The sequence below is a fragment of the Budorcas taxicolor genome, chromosome 18 (assembly GCF_023091745.1).
Source record: "Budorcas taxicolor isolate Tak-1 chromosome 18, Takin1.1, whole genome shotgun sequence".
Taxonomy (NCBI): domain Eukaryota; kingdom Metazoa; phylum Chordata; class Mammalia; order Artiodactyla; family Bovidae; genus Budorcas; species Budorcas taxicolor.
The window spans coordinates 57,043,186-57,063,275 of record NC_068927.1 but is presented as its reverse complement, the minus strand read 5'-3'; the positions used below and the strand labels follow the sequence as shown (position 1 = coordinate 57,063,275).

Below are 20,090 nucleotides of genomic sequence, written 5' to 3'. Positions count from 1 at the left end.
TGTGCGTGTCATTTATGGACGCCTGGTCCTCCTCATGGAGAAAGGAGGCCTCCTGGGTGGCCGAAAGGGGGCTCCGGGACTTTCTGGATCTTCATCTTGTCTCTCCGGAGGTTTGGGACCTGGGGCGGGAAATTAGGGGGAACCTTTCTGACTCGGCTCCTCCGTCTCTTTGTCTGGCCACATGGGGGAGAGCTGGGCTGGGATTTTGGCCTACGGGGGTCCTGAATGCCGCAGCGCCACTGGGCTCGGCCTGGGGCTTTGTCTGTCTGGACCGGGGCTCCGGGGTCCGAGGGAGGAGGGGGATGGGAGTCCGGACTCTGGGGTCCTGGGAAAGCCGTGGAAGACGTGGAGCCTTCAGGGAGGCGGGATCTGACTGTATTGGAAAAAGTTTCCCCCTGTTCCCGGCCTCCGGAAAGTCACTGGGAACTTGAGTTGGATCAGAGCCCACGGCACGGGGAGGGAGGGAGGGGGGAGGGGGGAGGGGAAGGGGAGGGAAGGGGCGGGGCTGGGGGCCAGAGGGGAGGCGCCCTCGCTGGCCAGTCCCTCCCCTGATAGGGGTTGTGGGAAACTGGGGGAGGGGACGCCTGGGCCCTTTGTTCTGGCTCTCCTGATGGCAGGGCGCCCCTGCCCCCCAGTCTGTGGTACTGTGGGTCTTTCCTGGTTTTGGCTTGAGTTTCTGCCCTGAGTCTCTGTCCTTCTCTCTCTAGGTCTCTGTCCCCTTGTCTCTGGATCTCTGGTCCCCCTCCCTCTGGGTCTCTGTTCCCCGACAGTTAGGTCCGTGTTTCCTCTCTCTGAATCCCTGTCCTCTCTGAGTCTCTGTGTCTGGATCTGCCCTCAGCCTTCTTAGGGCCGGTGCCCCTCCTTTTCTAGCAGCTGCTGCTCACACCCTGGCACCTGTTCTTGGCATGGGACTGAGAAGATCTCACCCACATCCCCCTTCCCTGCAGCTAGGCTCTGACGCCTATCTTCTTTAAACCAGTAATCCACAGCCAAAGTTTCAGCCCTCCTGGACCCTAGGCATTGTACTGGGGTCTTCAAGACTTCATCACAATCCAGGCTCCACTGAGAACACAGAGGAGAACCCTCTCACCCTATACTTCCCCAGAAATCCAGCCCCTTTTTCTCCAAGACCCAGGAATCCAGGCTCCCAGTCTCTTGCTTCCCTCAGATCGAGGAGTTCAGCTTCCAGCCCCCTCCTCCCTCAGATCCGGGGGTCCAGGTGCCCCCAGCCTCTCCCCTCAGACCCAGTGATCTGGACCTCTGTTCTGAGGTCTCTCTGGGTGGATCCGGGGAACCTTGCTGAACTCTGTGTTCCTCCAGGCCCAGATGGGGGAACCCCGGGCTGGGGCCCCTCTGGACGATGGCAGCGGCTGGACAGGAAGTGAGGAAGGAAGCGAGGAGGGCACCGGCGGCAGTGAGGGGGCGGGGGGCGACGGGGGCCCAGACGCAGAAGGTGTCTGGAGTCCAGACATCGAGCAGAGCTTCCAGGAGGCCCTGGCCATCTACCCGCCCTGTGGCCGGCGGAAAATCATCCTGTCTGATGAAGGCAAGATGTATGGTGAGTCCAGCCCTCGGTTTTGCCTTAGCCCCTACTGGTTAATAAAAATATTAAGGAACATTGGCGGAAGCTCTAATCACTGTTCACATAAAAGCACACTGTGTGCTCATGATAACTCAGGTAGGAGTTAGCATCACCGTTTGCACAGATGAGGAACCCAAAGCCCAGCAAGGCTAAGTGATTTGCCTGAGGCCACACAGAGCCAGTGTGTGGCAGAACTGGGATCTGAACCCAGGCTGCCTGGCTCCAAAGCCTGGAGTCATAACTCCTCTCCTGTGTAGCCTGCAGCTTGCTGAGGAAATGTTGCGTCTCTCTCCTTTCCTGGTGTCTTCTCTGTTGGGAAGTTCTGCTGAAGGTCTAACTCTCTTCCATCTTGACTTTTCAGGTCGGAATGAGCTGATTGCCCGCTACATCAAGCTGAGAACGGGAAAGACCCGAACTCGCAAACAGGTTTCAGGACTGTCTGGTGGGCTTCTGTCTGGGGTGGGCTTGTTTTATTAGGCTCTCATCCTACTGGCAGATCCAGGTTAGAGGAGAGGCTTATTCATGTGCTTTTTGTCTCTCCTCTTGGCACCTTGGTTAGTGTGCACTAACTGTGCCTATTTTGGTATAGTTCTGTTAGCAGTTGCATGGGAACCAGAGGGTAAGACCGAACAGAGGGCCAAAGAGAACAAGGTGTGAGAGGGAAATAAGACCTGGATTTACTGGATCTGGGGATGATTAGTAATGTTCGTAAGAAGAGAAAGGTCTTTATGGACACAACTGTTCCGAAGCGCTGAGATGACGGACCCATTCTGTATATTTGTCATCTTTCATATTCACCAGCTTTGTGGAGGCATCTGGAGGCAGGGAGGGAGGGAAGGGGTAGGGGATGCAAGGCGTGAGTGGCTGTGGCCTGACTCTGCTTCTTTGTCCCTCCCTTCAGGTCTCTAGTCACATCCAGGTTTTGGCCCGAAGGAAATCGAGGGAAATCCAGTCCAAGCTCAAGGTAGAGGTCAAGGAACTGTGATAGACACCTTGAGAGGGAAGCAGGCACTCTGAGAGAGGAGGACAGGCAAGAGAGAGGGGGACAGAGACCCAGAGAGAGAGAGGGCAGTAGATACCCAGAGAAAGAGGGAGAACCAGGGTGTGGGGGCAGAGACCTGGAGAGGGGGACAGAGTCACCCAGAGAGGCATACAGAGCAGGAGAGCAGAGACCCAAGGTGGGGGGTTTGTGGCCCAGCCAGGGGGTGAACAGAGACCCTGGGTAGAAAAATGTTATAGAGAGAGGGGGACTGAGATTTAGCTTAGGACAGGCCAGAAGGATGGGGCATTGGACTTCTCCTCTGACTGCTCCTGTCTTCTTTCCCCTCCCCTCCCTCTTCTCTCCCTGGGATCCTCATGGCTCTTTTCCGCCTTGTGCTGTGAAGATCTCCTCTTCGTCTCCTGGTTCATCTTCCTGTGTGGCCCGCCTGCACTTTCTCTGCCCAGAATTCTTCATTTCCTTTTGGAGATGTTCATATCCCTTTCTTTCTTTTCTTTTTTTGCATCCTCTGGATTTCCTGTTCCCTCTTGGCCTGAGATCCTCATTTTTCTTCTCATCCGAGTTGAGGTCTTTTCTTGCTCTTCCCTAGGACTTGGGGACCACCACTACCTGGTCTTTTTGTACCCAGAAGGTCCCCTTCCCTTTACTAAGTCTGAAAACCTTCACTTCCAGTCTTTGGTCTTTTCTGGAGCTTGCTGTTCCTCCTCTGCCCTGTCTGGGCTGGTAAACCTTCAGCATCTCTTCCCTCCGGGTCTAATAGTCTCATTTCCTGTGGTCTGCATATTCAGAAACCTCCACTTCCGGCTCTTTCTGAAACCTAGAAACCCCCATTGCTGTCTTATATTCTGGATGGGGGAGCCCCTTTCCCCCTCTGGGCTTGGCCTTCTCTATTTCTTGTTCCATATTCATCCCTTGCTCCCCCTTCCTCCCTTTGCTCAGCTCAGGGTGGCTGGGCTGTAGGGGCTGGGAGGGCAGGAAGGTGTGTGTGGGGTGGGGGTGGGAGGAGTCCAGGCCTCCTTTGCTAAGTTATGTTTTCTTTTCTTCTTTGGCACCCCCAACCCCCTGCCCATGGGCAGGCCCTGAATGTGGTAAGTCCCCCTGCCCATCCTCCCACTCGCTTCCTTACCCAGACAGACATTCCTGAGGAGGCCAGGAGGGGCAGGGGGCTGTAGTGAGAGGGACCTGAACCCGCCCCAATGCTTTGTCTTGACTCCCCAGCTCTGCATCTCCCCAGGTTTGCCCTGCCTTGTCCTTGTCCCACCCTTCCTGTATCCACTGGGACTCCCCATTAACATGGACCTCCAACCTCTCCTCCAGGACCAGGTTTCCAAGGACAAGGCTTTCCAGACAATGGCCACCATGTCCTCTGCCCAGCTCATCTCAGCACCTTCCCTGCAGGCCAAACTGGGTCCCGCCGGTCCTCAGGTGGCCTGGGTGGGAATTGTGGGGTTCAGGGCTAGAGGGATGGGGTTACAGTTGCAACAGGAAATTGATTGACGCCACCCTTCTTTGTCTTTTCTTCAGACCCCGGAGCTTTTCCAGTTTTGGTCGGGGAGTTCTGGGCCCCCATGGAATGTTCCTGAGTAAGTTCTTATTCCAGCTCAGCACCTGCTCCCCATCCCCCTACAACCCCCTCCCTCCTCCCTGCCCAGACCTTTCTCGCTCCACCTTCCAGCTCCTAACTCTGTGAACGTAGGCTCTGGAGTCAGGCTGTCTGGATTTGGATCCCAGGGAGGCGGTTGGGGCAGTGGTCTGGAGAAGAGGAGCTGGTCTGAGTGGGGACAGAGAGACAGGAGGAGGAGAAATGAGGCTGGGGTCTGCTGGGATAAGAAGGAGGGAGGCGGCAAGGACAGTGCTTGGGATCTGGCTGGTGACTGGGGTAGGTGGGACCATCCAGAGATGTGCAGCTTGGGGGAGGAGTGGGTTTGGGGCAGAAATGAGCTCAGTGTGGGATTTGATGAATGTGAGAGTCTTGTAGGATGCCCATGGGGATAGTGGCCTCCCAGAGAGATTGTCTGAGTCCCAGAGGCTCATGGGAAAGGCAGTTGTAGATCCAAAGTGTTGGGAACCTCTGCAGGTCCAGAAGAATGAGTGGGAGCCCCAGAGGCTCATGGGAAGGCTCATTCTCATCCCATAAAGGTGATTCTTGGGCCTGAGGGTAGAGCAGGGATCCTTATCTTCTTTCAGGGTCAGAAGGAAGGAAATGGGCCCCTTTTCATCTCGGAGAGCCCTGAGGGTGATAAGATATGCTTCTAGTCCTGTTTGTTGTTCAGTTGCTTAGTCTTGTCCAACACTTTGCAACCCTATATGGACTGCAGCATGCCAGGCTTCCCTGTCCTTGAGTCTAGAAGACTAGAAATGGGCCACAGAGGCTCATGGAGTCTTCAGCCCAGAGAGGTGGGAGTGGATCCAGGCTAGGTGGGCATTGGTGGAGCAGTGTGGCCTCAGGATGGTGAGGCAGGAGCATGGTGAGTGTTACCAGAGAAAGACAAGCTGTGGGATCCAGGCTGGGAGAGAAGAAAGTTCATTGGGAGCTACTGCTGTATGTGGGCACAGAAAATTGTCTGAACAAGTCTCTGGGGGCCAAAGGAACCACAGGTTTGCAGGGGAGGAGGTTGGGCTGGAAGGAGAGTGGTTCAGCACGCATTGCACTGGGTACTGGGATCCCGTCTTTATGGAGTTGATAGTCAAATGCGGGACAGTGAATGTTAATTAAATCATCACCTATGTAAATACAAAATTGAAGTGTGATCCATATGCCAGTTTTCTTCTCTCAGTATTATGTTTTTCAGAGTGTTTATTAAAAAAATTTTTTTTTAATTGAAGTATAGTTGATTTTCAATGTTAGTTTTGGGTATATAGCAAAGTTATCAGTTATACATATATATACATTCTTTTGCATATTCTTTGCCATTATGGTCTATCAGAGGATATTGAAAATAGTTCCCTGTGCTATGTGGTAGGACCTTGTTGTTTATCCATCCTATATATAATAGTTTGTATCTGCTAATCTGTTCCCTGGGTCTGTGACTGCTTCTGTTTTGTAGATAAGTTCATTTGAGTCATTTTAGATTCCACATGTAAGTGATATAATATAGTATTTTTCTTTCTCTGTCTGACTTACTTCACGTAGTCTGATCATCTCTAGGACTATCCGTGTGGCTGCAAATGGCATTATTTAATTCTTTTTTTTATGACTGAGTAGTATTCCACTGTATATATGTACCACATTTTCTTCACCCGTTCATCTGTTGATGGACACACAGGTTGCTTCCATGTTTGGCTATTGTGAGTTGGACAGCACTGTTTCAGATTCTATTGTACTGATCCCTTACCCTGAACTTTGGCCTTATGTCCCGCTGGTCTTTTTCTCCCCACCTTCCTGAGCCTTCAGCCTCCTCTTTCTCCAAGTTTCCTACGTTTTGTTTTCTTCCCACCTCTTGAGACCCCATTTGTGTTCTCTTTCTGCCATTTTGTGAGAGGTACCAGAATATCCTCGAGACCAGGGGTCCCCAAGTTCCAGGATCTAATGCCTAATGATCTGAGGTGGAGTTGATGTAGGCAGGAGCAGAAATAAAGCACACGATAAATGTAATGTACTTGAATCATCCAGAAACTGTTCCCCTCCCTCCCACCTCTGGTCTGGAGAAAAATTGTCTTCATGAAACTGGCCCTTGGTGCCAGAAAAGTTGGGGGCCCCTTAAGATCACAGGCTTTGTGGTTGGGGCTGATCTGGGTTTGAACCCAGGTTCCGCCATACCAGCTGTGTGACTTTGGGCTGGTCAGTTGACCCCTGTTTGTCTCAGTTTCCTCCTATACAAAATGAGAAGAGCAATCATCATACCTACCTTGATAGGCTGTGAGTCTTCAAGGAAATGGTGCCCATAACGTGCTTGCACAGGGTCTGGCTTGCCATGGCGCCTCAGTGATTGTTAGCTGGTATGATTAGCATCTTTCCTTCTTGCTGACCCCCAGCTTCCTTTCTCCCTCAGTGTGAAGCCATTCTCGCAGACACCGTTCTCCTTGTCACTGACTCCTCCATCTACTGACCTCCCAGGTAAGAGCCTTTTCTCCACCCTTTCTTGTTTTCCCCTCTCTTCTCAGCTCCAGCTGCCTTTCTTTCTACCTTCCATGAATTAGGGGATACTGTCTTATTGAGATCTAGCTCTGAGGCAGGGCCTGTGGGAGTGTGGAAAGATGTCCCAGAATTTGTAGTAGTTGAGATCCTCGCTTCTGTAGCCAGATCTACTGGGTTTATGTTTGATCACTTGCTAACCTGAAGGATATCAGGGACATTGATACATTAATCAAGATTCTTTCAGCTGCAAGTGATAAAAATCCAAATCAAGCTAGATGACCCAAAAAAGAAAAAAAACAAAAAGGAGAGATTCTATTGGTTCAGGTAACTGACATGTCAGGAGTTAGGGCTTCAGGCATGGCTGGATACAGGAACTCAAATGGTAGCAACAGGAGTTGCTTGGTTCTGCTTTCCTCTATGGTGGCTTCATTCTCTGGCAGGCTCTGTCCACCTGGTAGCAAAGATGATTTGCAGAAGTCCATGCTGGGTGGTCCTAAGAACTCACATTGGTGAAAGAACTCTCAGGTTTCACAGATTCATCAAGTGGGAATGCTTTTGGCTCCAAGTTACAGAATATCCAAATTAATAGTGCCTTAAATAGTAAAGGCTTTATGATTCCACGTAACAAAAAGTCTGGAGGTGGACTGCTCCTATGCTGGTTCAGCAGCTCAGCAGTACCAGGGCTGGCATCTCTCTAGTGGCCTCTGTCTTATCCCAAGATGGCTGTTGTGACTCCAGGTATCACATCCCAAGGAGGACTTGGCCAGAACCAAAAGCTCTCTCCTCCAAAAGTTCTATCTTTTTCATTCAAGAAGAAACTCCTTCCCAGAAGCCCCCCAGCAGATTTTCCATAACGTCTCATTGGTCAGGACTGTGTCACATGGCCACCTCTAGCTGCAAGGGAGGCTGGGAAAGTGAGTATTTAGCTTTTTCAGCTTCTAAGAGGCGGCAGGCAAGAGAGAACAGTGCTTGACAGAGTCAATCAATATTAGCAATTTTTACTGTTTGTTCTTCTCTCTCTCCAGGGTACGAGCCCCCCCAAGCCCTCTCACCTCCCGCTTTGCCCCCACCTGCCCCATCACCCCCAGCCTGGCAGGCTCGGGCTCTGGGCACTGCTCGGTTGCAGCTGGTGGAGTTCTCGGCCTTTGTGGAACCACCGGATGCAACTGACTCTGTGAGTACAATTTTGGCATAGTCATGGGAGGGTTTTGGAATGAAGAGGGTTCTAGCAAGGGCAAGCATAAAGCAGTGGTTCTCCAATTTTAGCATGTATCAGAATGACATGGAGAGCTTGTTGAAACATAGTTTGCTAGGTCCACTCCTAAAATTTCTGATTCAGTTGATCTGGTGTAGGATGTGAGAATTTGCATTTCTAACAAGCTACCAGGTGATGTTGGTGCTGCTGGTCCAGGGACCACACTTTGAGAACTACTAAAAGGTCATGGGGTCATGGGTTGGGAAAGCCAGAGAAATCCCTCAGGACATCGCTCATTCATTAAGTAAACATTTTTGAACGCCAACTGTGCACTAGGCTTTGTGGTGGATACTGGGAACCTGGGGAAGAAAATCTGCTTCTAGGTGTGAGCTTTCCTGGCTTAGGATAGAGACAGGTGGCAATAACAGCTCAAGTGGGCTGACTCTTAGAAGTAATAACTCCCAACCTGTAGGGGTTGAACATCATAGAAGTTTCTCACTCATTAACATTTCAATATGGCTGGTCGTTAGGAGCCTTCCACAGAATGATTTGGGAAATCCAGGCTTCTTTCATTTTGTGGCTCTGCCATTTTCTAGGACTCAAGAAGATGCTGCTGGATGCTCTGCATCTGGCTGGCAGATGGTGGAAGGCAAAGAGTCAAGAACTATGCAAGTTTTATGAATCTGGGTTGGATGTGGCAACTATCAGGTCTGCTCACATCCCATTGGGCAGAACTTAGTCACACGGTCACATCTAACTGCAAAGGAGCCTGGGAAGTGTAGTTTAGTGGTGGGAAAAGGAAATGGGGTTTGTAAACACAGCAGTATCTGCCACAGTGATCTAAACACCAGTTTCTGTATATCGTGGTCCTGGTAAAACCCAAGTCAGATCAGGTTAAAACCCTCCCGTCTCACTTGGAGCAAAAGCTAGAGTCCTTCAGTTGTCTCCAAGGCTCTGGGTGGTCTGACCCTCGTTCCTGTTCTGATCTTACCTCCTTTCCTCTCACCTTTGTTTACTCTGGTCTGGCCATACCGACCTCCACGCCCGCTTGGAAACATGCCATACCCGCTCCTGGTTCAGAGCCTTTGCACCTGGATGTGCTTTTCTCAGATATCCCCATTCTCTCCTTCCACCCATTCATTGCTTTGCTTGATTATCTTCTCAGATGGGCTTTCCCAAGCCACTTTATGGAAATGCCAGCTACCATCACTCTTCCCCTCATCCCTGTGCTTTAGTTTTTCATAGCATACATCACTCTCTGAAGGTTCTATCATATATGGAAAGATGTAAAAATTTTCCTGTTTCTGCCAGTAGCTCCCTGAGGTCAGAGACTTTGCCTTGTAGCCCTGGGACCCAGAATAGTGCCTGCAGTTTTGATAGATGTCAAGTATGTGCTGGGATAGGGGAAGCTCATGTGTTTCTGAGTGTACAGAGGAATCATATCTGAGGAGTGAGTGAAGACATCCCTGAGATGACAACATTTGAGTTGAGTTTTGAGGGTTACATAGGATTTTGCCATGTCAGGAACTGGATGCTTCAGACACAGAGATAGACACAGCATTAAGTTTTCAGGAAAACAAATAATTGAATATGGTGGGAGCTGGTTCTGGAGAAGCTGACATTGCCAAGCTGAGTGAGGGACCCAGGCTTTGTCTAGAGGGTTATGGGGAACCATGGGAAAGGGAGGGTAAAGAGATGCCATCTGATTGCTATCCAGGGAGGCTTCCAGGAAAAGGCAGATTTGGATGGACTTGAGCCTGGGAAGATCAGAGGAGGGTTAGTTCTGGAAAAGAAGAAGGGGAATATTTTCAGGGTATGAACAGAAGTGATAAGAATAGAAACAGAGGGACTTCCCTGGTGGTCCACTAGTTGAGAGTCCACGCTCCCAAAGCAGGGGGCCCGAGCTCAATCCCTGGTCAGGGAACTAGATCCCACATGCCACAGCTAAAAATCCCACATGCCACAGCAAAGATTGAGGATCCCACATACGGCAACTAAGACCTGGTGCAGCCAAAAAAAAAAAAGGAACAGATAGGAAGTTCTGATGTGGGCTGTGTGGATTCCCATCCATCCATCGATGAAAACTTTTTAAATATAGGGTCAGGTTGAGGGGCTGTGGGCTTTGTCCTGGGAGGCACTGGGGAGCCATGGGAGGATTATGAGCAGGGTTGGTCAGCTCTGGAGCCATGTGAGCGATGAACTGGTGAGGAGAGATTGGAGGCTGGGAGGCCAAGGAGAAGGCTGGAGTGAGGGTGGGAGAGGAAAGGGCTGTGGGGACAGGGCAGAGAACTGGGCACTAAGGACAGGGCTTGGGGACTGAGGGACCGGGGGAGTAAAAGGGCAGCAGGGAGTGGGGACGGTGCCTGAGAGCTGGACCCAGTGGAACAGTTAGCAGGAGCTGTGGCAGATGGTGATGGGGTGAGGGATGTGCTTGGGCAGTGAGGACTGGGGGTCCAGCCCGCCTCCCACTCCTTACCCCTGGCCGTCCCTCCTCAGTACCAGAGGCACCTGTTTGTACACATCAGCCAGCACTGCCCCAGCCCTGGAGCGCCCCCCCTCGAGAGTGTGGACGTCCGGCAGATCTACGACAAATTCCCCGAGAAAAAGGGTGGTCTGCGGGAGCTGTATGATCGCGGGCCTCCCCATGCCTTCTTCCTGGTCAAATTCTGGGTGAGTTCCCCCACCACAAACAAAAGGGCTCATAAATCACGTGGCCTCCCGGCTCAGGCCACTGGCTCTAAGGGAGACAGTCTCAGGACCTGCCCAGGTCAGCCTGAGCCTTACCAGTTCTCATGGCTCCCAGTGTCAGCTCCCTTAGCAGCAAGGAACAGGAAGGAGTTTTGCCCACAGGGCGGGATGGATGGGACCAGTGCAGGTGTGGGGACCTACATCCTCCGCAGACTCCACTAGACTTTGCCATACCCAGTCGTGCGACTGATATGGCCCTGGGGATTGGCTTGTGGCATTTCAGATTTCCCTGTGTCCCACCTGACCACACCAAGCCTCGTTGCTGATGAATGGCCCCATCCCCTTAGCAAATGAATCCTGGAGTGTTTGGTTTCTAAAGAGAGGATGAGGCTTTGCTGGGATCCACCAGGCCCTGTTGCTAAGAATGTCTGGCCTTTGGACTTCCCTGGCAGTCCGGTGGTTGAGACTCCATGCTTCCGCTGCAAGGGGTGAGGGTTCGAACCCTGGGCTGTTTGTCCACCTGGCCACTGGGATTATGACGGGATCTGACCTCTGAGAATTGGCTGAAAGGGCCTGGTAGAGTTTTCCAGAGAGGCGTCGGGCTTCCCCAGACCTCACCAGGCCCTGCTGCTAGGGAGTAGGTGCTTGTCTTAGCAACCAGGGTCATGAAGGGCCTTGAGGGAGAGCCTCTGGTTGCTAGGGAATAACTACCTCCTTATTAACCAGGCTCTTGGCAGGGGCTGAGCTCCTGAGCTGGAGATTTCAGGAGAAAAACTTGAATTCCGGGCCTCTTTGATGGGGAAGTTACCGGGGAGAGAGGGTCAGGGACATTGGGGGACCCAACTGCTGGAAGGAAGGGTGGGTTTTTTTTCCCGAAACTGGAGAGGTGGGGACTTTGTTAAAGAAGAGAGATGGGTGATTGCAAAGCAATAGGCGCCACCAGGCTGTGGGGCAGAGTTCCTACTTGAGAAGAGTTCCCACTGTTTATAAGGGCCATCCCTTCCAACTTGCCTATACCTCCCCATCCCCCAGGCGGACTTGAACTGGGGCCCGAGTGGTGAGGAGGTGGGGGCAGGCGGCAGCAGCGGTGGCTTCTATGGAGTGAGCAGCCAGTATGAGAGCCTGGAACACATGACCCTCACCTGTTCCTCCAAGGTCTGCTCCTTCGGCAAGCAGGTGGTGGAGAAGGTGGAGGTGAGGCTGGAGGGGTGGCGCTCTGGGTGGGTAGGCACCCAGCCACCTGCTACTCGGGAGGGCGCAGACTAAATGGACCAGGAGCTACAACAGCTCTGGGCCTTTGGGGGTCTGCATGGTGGGGTGGGGGTACCCTAGCCTCTTTCACACATGGACTTAGAGCTAATATGGAGTTCCAAAGTTATCTATAGGGGTCACTTTGAGGGTTTAAGGTTACTGTGTGGTACAGAGATTTACTGTCACTAAGATTCAAACAGTTCTTGTGGATATGGAAGAATCCTCAGGGCAAGGCAGTTAGGGGTCACACTTAGAGGTTGCTGAGGTCTTGAGGGGGTCTCAAGTACAGAGATCATACAGGCTTTGGAGAGCTCATGGAGGGATCTCTGGAGGGTTTGAGGGTATCTGAGGACCTGGAGATCACATGAGTTCAGAGGTCTTTGAGGGTTCAGAGGACAGCTCTGAGAGGCTGGCTCAGTAATCCTGAACTGGGTACCTGAGGGTTTAAAGCTTTCATCTTTGGTCACTGCGGATGGGGCGATGGAGAGAAGATGGCAGTGGGGAGTGGGTGTGGCATCTGAGAAGTCGCACAGAGTGGGTTTGGACTCTGGGGGTGAACCCCTGTGTCTCTGAGTCACTGTCCTCCCTACTTTCCCAACCCCTGGTTCAGACGGAGCGTGCCCAGCTGGAGGACGGAAGGTTCGTGTACCGCCTGCTGCGCTCACCCATGTGCGAGTACCTGGTGAATTTTCTGCACAAATTGCGGCAGCTGCCCGAGCGTTATATGATGAACAGCGTCCTGGAGAACTTCACCATCCTGCAGGTGATGCGCTGGTTCCCTGCCTGAGCAGGGCCCCTGATGTGGAGGGGAGTGCCCACGACTGACCCTCAGCCTGTGAAACTGACACGGGGGCACCTCACTCTTGACCCTTCGCTTAGGAGACCCCTTTACCCAGGAAACTGATATGGTGGGGGTTCCACAGCATTCTCATAAGAGGAAAGCTGACCTGAAGGACGCCCTACAGTGGATCTTCAGCTTAGGGGACCCCCCCCTTCACAGGGAACCTAGCCTTAGCCCATGGAACATGTTAATGTATGGTAGGACGCCCTTTAACTCTGGGAGTGTGATGACCCTGTAACATGATACACCATCTGATGTGAGGCCCCTGCCTGCAGACCCTCAGACCTAGAGCCTGGCATGTGGGGCATCCTGTCGACCTGGGGGAACATGATATGGTGGGGACCCCTTATGCCATGACATCTCGGCTGGGGGGTCCAAGCATAAACCCCTTTCTCCTGGCCTCCTTGACAGGTGGTGACAAACAGAGACACCCAGGAACTGTTGCTCTGCACCGCCTACGTCTTTGAAGTCTCCACCAGTGAGCGGGGGGCCCAGCACCACATTTATCGCCTGGTCAGGGACTGAAGGGGGACCCCAAAAGTGGCTCACCCTCCAGAATACCCTCTCCTCCCAGGCAGGACCTCCAGCTTTCCCCATGCTTCTTACGTGGGGAGGGGACTGCTCCCTGTTAGGACTGTAAAAGCTGGGTGGTGAGTGGAATGGGCTGGGACTGAGAGGGGAGGATGGATCCTGATCTTGGAACCTCACAGGGGTGTCTGAAAGGACAGATCACCCCAGAGCATTAGGCACTGAGGACAGGAGTGAGACAACCCCTGGGATAGCACTGGTTTCTGTCTCTGACAGGTGCCCTCCCTTTTCTTTGTTCTGGATGTTTTGGAGGGCCCCAGTGACACATGGGCTCGTCCCTCCCTGTTTTTCCACATCACCCTCTTCTCAATCTCCCTCTTCTTATCACCTCCATCCCGGGAACCCTGATATCGAATATTGAAGGTTAACCTTTTCTGTGCAGGGGCAGAGTCAGGTGGGCCCTGGAAATATATTATTATTTTTTTTAATATAACGAGATATTTATAAGTGGGTGTTAGGGTCGTGACTTTTTCTCAGCTGGGCAAGCAGTGGGGTGAGGCTTTTTAATCTCATGCCCTCTTCTAAATGTGCTGTGGGGCTAGACTGTGTTGCCTCCCTCTCCTCTCCCCCCACCCCCCACGCCCTGCCCCCCAAATGTGTTGGTTTGTGTTTTGACAGAGGATAAAGCTATTTTTACCAAAACGTAGGGGATTTATTTGGGGCTTGGGCTAAAAATAAATCTAGTGGGAGGTGGTAGGCTGACAGCTGAGGCAAGGAAATGAGGTATCTTTCGGGGCAGGAAGCTGGTGGCCGGAAACCCCACGTCCCACGGGTTGGGGGGCGGGCAGGTGACAGCAGCGGGAAAGGCAGACACCTGGGCCCTCGAGGGGAATGAGGGCTCAGTGGCTGGGGCCAACTGGGGATTAAACAAATATTTACAGGCGACAGGGAACTAAATACCCTGGACACTTGAGGGGGTCGGGGTGGGGCTTGGGGAAGAGCGGGGCCTAGCGGTACCGAGCGAGCCGATCGTAGACGTGGTCCAGGTTTCTGCACAGGAATATGGAGAGCGTCATGAAGCTGAGCTACAGAGAAAGGAGACGTGGTCAGAGGTCGAGAGGGTGCCAGGAGAGTCGAGGGGTCTCTAGAGAAAAAAATCTAGGGGATGGCCAGAGGCAGAAAACGAGGACCCGCGAGTTGGGCGGGGCTTCACCTTGGGACTTGTGGAGAAGGGAGTAGGTAGGAGATGGGTCTGGTGGTGAAAGACTCAGGGACGGCAGTTTGGAGAATGGGGTGGCATTAGTGTAAAAGGGCTAGGGGTAATTGGGTGGGGACACCAAAGATATGGGCAGGCTGGGGAGGGGTGGGAATAGAGTTTGAAGCAAGAAGGGCGAATAGGGTGGGGTAGGGGGAGCCCAGCTCCGTCTAGCATAGGGTCTAGAGTCTGAGAAGGAGTGTGATCTGGAGAAAGCCCAGGGTGCTTTATTCTGGAGGCTCATCTATCTCCTCCTCCGTCTCTGCCTCTAATTCCATCTCGGCCTCCATCTCTGCGCCTGTGCTCCCGGTCTCAAGTTGTTCCTCGTCTTGATCCCAAAGCGACCAGGGCCCCAGCACCTTGGGCAGCTTGCCCAGCAGGGCCTTGTCCCCCCAGTTGGGGCAGGCGTCCGCCATGCCCCAGCCACCCCACAGACTGCCGCTACGCCCGCTGTTGCTCAGCACGCCGCTGCGCCCACCGTTGCCTTCGGTGCTCGGGCGTGGCCCGGAGCTCGAATTGTAGGCACCCGGCACCTGCGGCTGGGGTTCGCGGTGCAACAGGCTGTGCGGTAATAGCAGGCTCAGCCCGGCTACACTCACCTGCGGGGAAAGGGGGAGATTGCGGCCAATAGCAAGGTATATCCGCAGATATCAAGGAGGACCAATGGGAGCCTCGTGAGGAAGGGCGGGAACGCCTGCTCCTCCGTGCAACCAATCAGGGCTCACAGAGGCCAGGCCAGGTGGAGTCCCAGAAAGGCCTGGATTGGCTGTAGTTCTATCAATGCATGCGCCTTTCCCAGAGACTGGTTGGACATGCAATTTGGGGCATGGCCATCTAGGCCAATCGCGAGTGGGGGCGGGACCAGATCACCTCGAGTAGACCCACGCCGAGACAAATGCCCACTATGGAGATGAGGTTGTTGGTCAACCAGTTGGAGAGACTCCGTTCGCAGCCCTGGGGATACAGGGATAGGTTATAGGTAGGTTCCTTTTGGGGTTCTCAAGCCCGGGGCCCACTGTCCTCAGTCCAGCCTTAACCCCTCTTTCAGGTACCACCCCATTCCCTAGTTATCAGTGGTCTCTAGTTTCTGGGCTTCAGTCCGTCCAAGCCGAAGACCCCATCCCCAGGTATCAGCATTCCAGATCCTACCCTTTCGCCTGGGCCTTTTCTTTAGGCCCCGCCCTTCCCAAAGATCCCGCCCCTTGTAGGGGTTCTGCCCCTGTTGTAGCACAGCCCTTTCCCGTAGCCCCACCCTGTCAGACCCCTCTGGTCCTGCGCTCCACATCCTCCCCACCTGTTGGTAGATGTAGCTATTCGCGGGGACCGAGCAAACTTCTGCATTGTGTCGGGGCCGCGCCAGTGATCCGAGCCGGCTGAACTGGGGGAAGGAGATCTTATCGAAGATTGTGGAGTCGTTGGTCGCCGATGAGTTATAGCAGGAGCAGGGCACGCGGTCCCCTTCGGACTCGTTGCTTCTCATGCTGGGGATATGGAACCAGTCCTGAGGAGACTCCCAGCCACAGCAGCGCAGCTGAGAGAAGAGTCAGAGGAACAGGGTACAGCAGAAGTTAACACAACATTGTAAAGCAACTACAACAACAAAGTCAGAGGAACAAGGACTAGAGAGATGCAAGATGCTTTGGGGGATGAGGGGACTAGGTGATGGGTGTGACTGGGTACTGGGTCATATTGGGGAGTAGAGGGCTAACAGAACTGTGGGCTGGGGTGGGGTCACAGCAGGGCCAAGGGACAGTAGGGGTACATGAGGTTGGGAGGAAGGAGTCACGGGGGCGGGGGTCTTGGGCCTGGGGAAAGAGCCGCAGAATCGTGCTTTGGAGGATTGGGTAGGCAGCACAAACCAGCTGTAAGTAGGGGGAAAATGGATGGGAGAGTGGGGCCCGGGTGAGTGACCAGGGAAAGGAATCTCACCTGGGCCTGGTCCCTTGGGAACCAGAGTCACTACTGGGCAGGGAGTGGGGTCAGGCTAGGGCCTTGGGACTGAGGGCGGAGTCCTGTCGAGCCAGGGGGCGGAGTCACTGCAGGGGTTGGGAGCTGGGAGACTGGGCCAAGTCGCCATGGGCTGGAGGTGGCTTGGGTGGGTAGGGTTACGTTAGGGTCCTAGAGCTGGGGGCTCGGATCCCGTCGGGGCCAAGTCTCCTCCAGGCAGAGGGCGGAGCCAAGTCAGAATCCCAGAGCTAGAGGGAAGGATCCTGGTGGGCGGGGCCTCACGCACCTGGAACTGCACGTAGTCCCAGCTCTCCTCCGCTGCCGTCTCCTCCGGGTGAGCGCGGTAGGTTTGGATGGTCTTCTGTACAACGTCCTTCACTTTCCTCTTCAGCTGACAGGCCGAGAGTGAGGCTGAATCCCCCACCTACTTCCCCACTGCCCTCTGCTCCAACCCACTCCAGCCACTCCGTAGCCGTTCCAGCCTCTGGTAGTCTCTGAGCATCTTCGTGGCAGCCTCGGTGTTTCACTGAATGGCTAGCTATGTCTCTATCCCTCCAAACCGCTCTCTGCCTGTTTCTACCGTTTGTCTTTCTGTGTCTCCACTGTCTCCCGCGATCTCATTAAGTTTCTGTCTCTTTCTTGGAGCTGTTTCTCCAAGTGTTTTCTTTCCTCACTTCTGTTTCCCTTTGGATCTCTGTCTTCCTTTGTGTTGGTGAGTCTTTCTCTGACCCTCTCTGTCTCTAGATCCTTCTCTGTGTCTCTCTACCAGTCTCTGACTTTGTCTTCTCTATCTCTCTTATTTATCTTTGTCTGTGTTAGCCTCTGTCTGCCTTTGCTTCTGTCTTTTTCCACTCTCCCCCTCCCCACCCACTAGCTCAGGTGAGGAGAGGAGAAGGTGAGCTCACCTGGACTCTCTGAGTGGAGATGAGGATTCCTAGGGTGATCTGTGTGGCAAACAGGAGCAGAAGTGTCCCAAAATACTGGAGCAGGGAGGAAGACAGAGTGGGCAGGTCAGGCTGAACTCTCCAGGATGAAGGGGCTGCCAGGGCTCTATTTAAGGACAAGATGTGAACGATCCTAGAGGTGGAAGGGTGGAGGGGAACTCACCAGGCCCAGGAGGCAGCGGAACTCCTTCAGGGCCCCCACACAGCCCAGGAGGGCAAGGCCCATGGTGAGGACTCCTGAGACGGCCAGGACCTTGGACCAGATCTGCAAGGGCATGAAGGACAAGCCTGGGGGAGATGAGAGGCAGTGACGTTGGGCTCCATGTGCACAGCTCCAGACAGCCCCATTCCCCACCCACACCTCTCCCAGATGGGGAACAGTAACCTGGGGGAGGGGGCCTCTTCCTGGGCTCCCGGCATCTTTTTCTCTTGAGTCTCTGTCCCTGTCCTACACTGAATCTCTGCCTCCTGGAATTCTTCCCACCTCTCTCTGGTCTCTGGCCCTCTCTGTCTTTAGGTCTGTGTTCCCTTCTTTCTGGATCTCTGTCCCTCTTTCTTCCTGGTCTCTGTCTTTCCCTCTTGTTCTCAGTCTCTCCTCCTTCAGCCCCTCCTCACCCTTGGTAGTTTCAGCCTCATCACTTGTTCTGCAACATTGGATCAGCCACCTAAACCTCCTGAGACCTAGGGGATAATGATATCTATTTCCTAGAGTTGTTTTGAGGAACACATGGGAGACATGTGTTCAGTCCGTTCCTCTATACCAGTCCTCTAGGCCTCCTCATATTTAATAAATCTTATAAACATTTATTAAACATGAGTTATTGGGATTTTGACTACTACCCCAGTGTTATTTTCCTGCAATGATTATTAGTGTTAATCTGCTTTTCTATTTCCTTGCTGTGTGACATCCAGTGACTTCCCCTCTCTGAACCTCAAGAGAGGGAAGACTTATGGGAGAATCTGATAAGCATCTCTGCCCAAGATCTGACACCTACTTGTCACCTAAGATGCAACACTTAGCTGTCTGGCACCTAAGTGCCTGAGAAATGGCCACTATTATTGTTATTGGTATGCACAACTCATTTGCCAGAGGAAGAAGCTGAGGCTCAGAAGTTGTGGCCATAGCAAGGAGTGGAGCAGAGCCTAAGATCAGACAAGAAAGCTGGGCACCGTGGGCCTCCCTGGGATGAGGGAGACCCTAGGAGTCCCCTAGGAGTGGAGCCCTGTTCATATCTGCTCCAGGAAGACCGCTCCAACCCCCCCAACAATGTCCCCACCCAGCCCCGGACTGCCTCAGTCCCCTTACCCACGAAGGACACGAAGCTGGTTTTGTCGATGAGTATCCAGATGCCGAAGCAGAAGATAAGACTGCCTAGGACCTGGGGAGAGGAGAGTATGGCTAGTGGGCGACACAGGGAAATGAAATGGGGTGGCTACGGCAGGGGCTGGGGCCTGGGCTCCAGAGCCAAGAGGCAACTTACGAAGAAGAAGAGGTTGAAGACGAAGAGGAGGTACTTGACAAGGCTGAGGCAGCCATCGTGGGCTGACATCTTCTCCTAGAGGGGTGAGACACCGGTGGGAGGGACAGGACAGAAGGGGTGGTGGCAGTAGGGAGAACAGGCAGAGAGACCTTGAGAGAGAGAGGGGGAGAGGCCGAGACAGAAGAGAAAGGAAGAACTCAGAGAAAGAGGAAGTGCTGGGGCTGGAGCCCCACCCCCCGCCTCTCTACATGCAGGGTGACTTTCTTCTGGGTCTTCATCCCCATCTCCCCTTGCCTGCCCCACTGGGACGCACACCCCAGTACCTGAGGGGCCTTGAAATTGATGGGCACCAAGGACACGCCAGGCAGTTCCTCCCAGATCTCCATGGCTCAGGCTGGGGGACCCATAGGGCATCCTGGGGTACTTGCAGCCCACCTACTCTGGGCACCAGGACCCCAGGCTGGCCCTGGACAGCAGCCGACCTCACAGACACTCTGACCTCACTGCCTGCAAAGCTCTGCCATCTCTGCATTCATCTCTGCCCTCCCCCCACCCCCCACCACTTCCTGGCTTTTGCAGTCTCTGGGTCTCTGTTCTTTTCTCCGTGGATCGGATTCACTCTCTATACCTCTAGTTCTCTGTTCCCTTCCCCACCAGGTCTGCATCCTCTTCCTCTCTGGTTTCTGGCCCCTTATCTGTGTGCCTGTCCTCCTTCCTCTGTTTATCTACCCCACCCCCACCTTCCTATCATTTCCCGCTCTCGGAATCTGTGTCCAGCTCTTAGCCACAAAGTAGACCAAGGTGCTCCCATGTGCTGGGGCAGGGGCTGGGCACCTGGGGGAAGTGAAAGTGCTGCAGGCCCCAAGTGGGAAGATCCCCAGTGCAAAGGGGTGATTTGGCAGTACCAAAACACCCAGAGCGGAAGCTGAGCCAAGGGCAGTACTTCCTGCTTTGGCAACGAGGCCCCGAGAAGGGGAGGCCCCACAGGAGTCAAGACTGAGCCCAGGACCTTGGCCGTTAGATCCAGGTTTGCAGTACCTGATCATCTTTAGGCCTGAGCTCCACAGCCAGCAGCCTCTGAAATCTCCCCTGACATCCTGCAGGCTTCTCACTTGTCAAGTCCCAAATCCCCATCGATGTTTATTTAACATTATGGATGTTCCTACCATTTCAACATCTACCCAGGAAAACCAGACCTCCTTAGAGAGCCAGTTCCCTCTCTCTTCTGAGCAACCTCATTCACTTTTTTTTTTAAGGCTCTGAATGTAATTTATTTTCTTATTAATGTCATCAAAAATCA

The 20,090-nt window shown here is 53.4% G+C and overlaps 2 protein-coding genes across 4 annotated transcripts; one reads left to right on the top strand and one right to left on the bottom strand.

The window, feature by feature from the left end:
* Positions 1 to 710: 710 nt before the first annotated feature.
* TEAD2 (TEA domain transcription factor 2) lies at positions 711 to 13,833 on the top strand. Of its 3 annotated transcripts, XM_052655348.1 has the most exons (12): positions 713 to 1,558; positions 1,944 to 2,008; positions 2,484 to 2,546; positions 3,659 to 3,670; positions 3,900 to 4,007; positions 4,107 to 4,165; positions 6,575 to 6,639; positions 7,686 to 7,834; positions 10,352 to 10,525; positions 11,576 to 11,737; positions 12,405 to 12,557; positions 13,047 to 13,833. In XM_052655348.1, exons 1-12 carry the CDS (start codon positions 1,327 to 1,329, stop codon positions 13,158 to 13,160), a joined length of 1,356 nt encoding a protein of 451 aa, XP_052511308.1. In that variant the 5' UTR covers positions 713 to 1,326; the 3' UTR covers positions 13,161 to 13,833. The 3 variants fall into 3 exon arrangements, with proteins under 3 accessions (XP_052511310.1, XP_052511308.1, XP_052511309.1); XM_052655349.1 differs by lacking the exon at positions 3,659 to 3,670 and having other exon boundaries at positions 714 to 1,558; XM_052655350.1 differs by lacking the exons at positions 3,659 to 3,670; positions 3,900 to 4,007 and having other exon boundaries at positions 711 to 1,558.
* Positions 13,834 to 13,879: 46 nt separating this feature from the next.
* CD37 (CD37 molecule) lies at positions 13,880 to 18,924 on the bottom strand. Its single transcript, XM_052655351.1, has 8 exons — positions 18,791 to 18,924; positions 18,616 to 18,688; positions 17,473 to 17,597; positions 17,271 to 17,345; positions 16,652 to 16,756; positions 15,713 to 15,949; positions 15,289 to 15,372; positions 13,880 to 14,248 (listed from the first exon to the last, which is right to left on the bottom strand). Exons 1-8 carry the CDS (start codon positions 18,857 to 18,859, stop codon positions 14,171 to 14,173), a joined length of 846 nt encoding a protein of 281 aa, XP_052511311.1. The 5' UTR covers positions 18,860 to 18,924; the 3' UTR covers positions 13,880 to 14,170.
* Between the last annotated feature and the right edge of the window lie 1,166 nt (positions 18,925 to 20,090).

Bases quoted from the DNA above. Each gene is read 5' to 3' on its own strand.
- CD37 (XM_052655351.1), bottom strand. From the start codon at position 18,859: ATGTCAGCCCACGATGGCTGCCTCAGCCTTGTCAAGTACCTCCTCTTC. The intron at 15,373-15,712 runs GTGGGGAGGATG...CTGTATCCCCAG, and splicing joins ATAGCTACATCTACCAACAG to GGCTGCGAACGGAGTCTCTC. The intron at 14,249-15,288 runs GTGATCTGGTCC...CTTTCTCTGTAG, and splicing joins TCGGCGTGGGTCTACTCGAG to CTCAGCTTCATGACGCTCTC.
- TEAD2 (XM_052655348.1), top strand. From the start codon at position 1,327: ATGGGGGAACCCCGGGCTGGGGCCCCTCTGGACGATGGCAGCGGCTGG. The intron at 7,835-10,351 runs GTGAGTACAATT...GTCCCTCCTCAG, and splicing joins CACCGGATGCAACTGACTCT to TACCAGAGGCACCTGTTTGT. The intron at 12,558-13,046 runs GTGATGCGCTGG...CCTCCTTGACAG, and splicing joins AGAACTTCACCATCCTGCAG to GTGGTGACAAACAGAGACAC.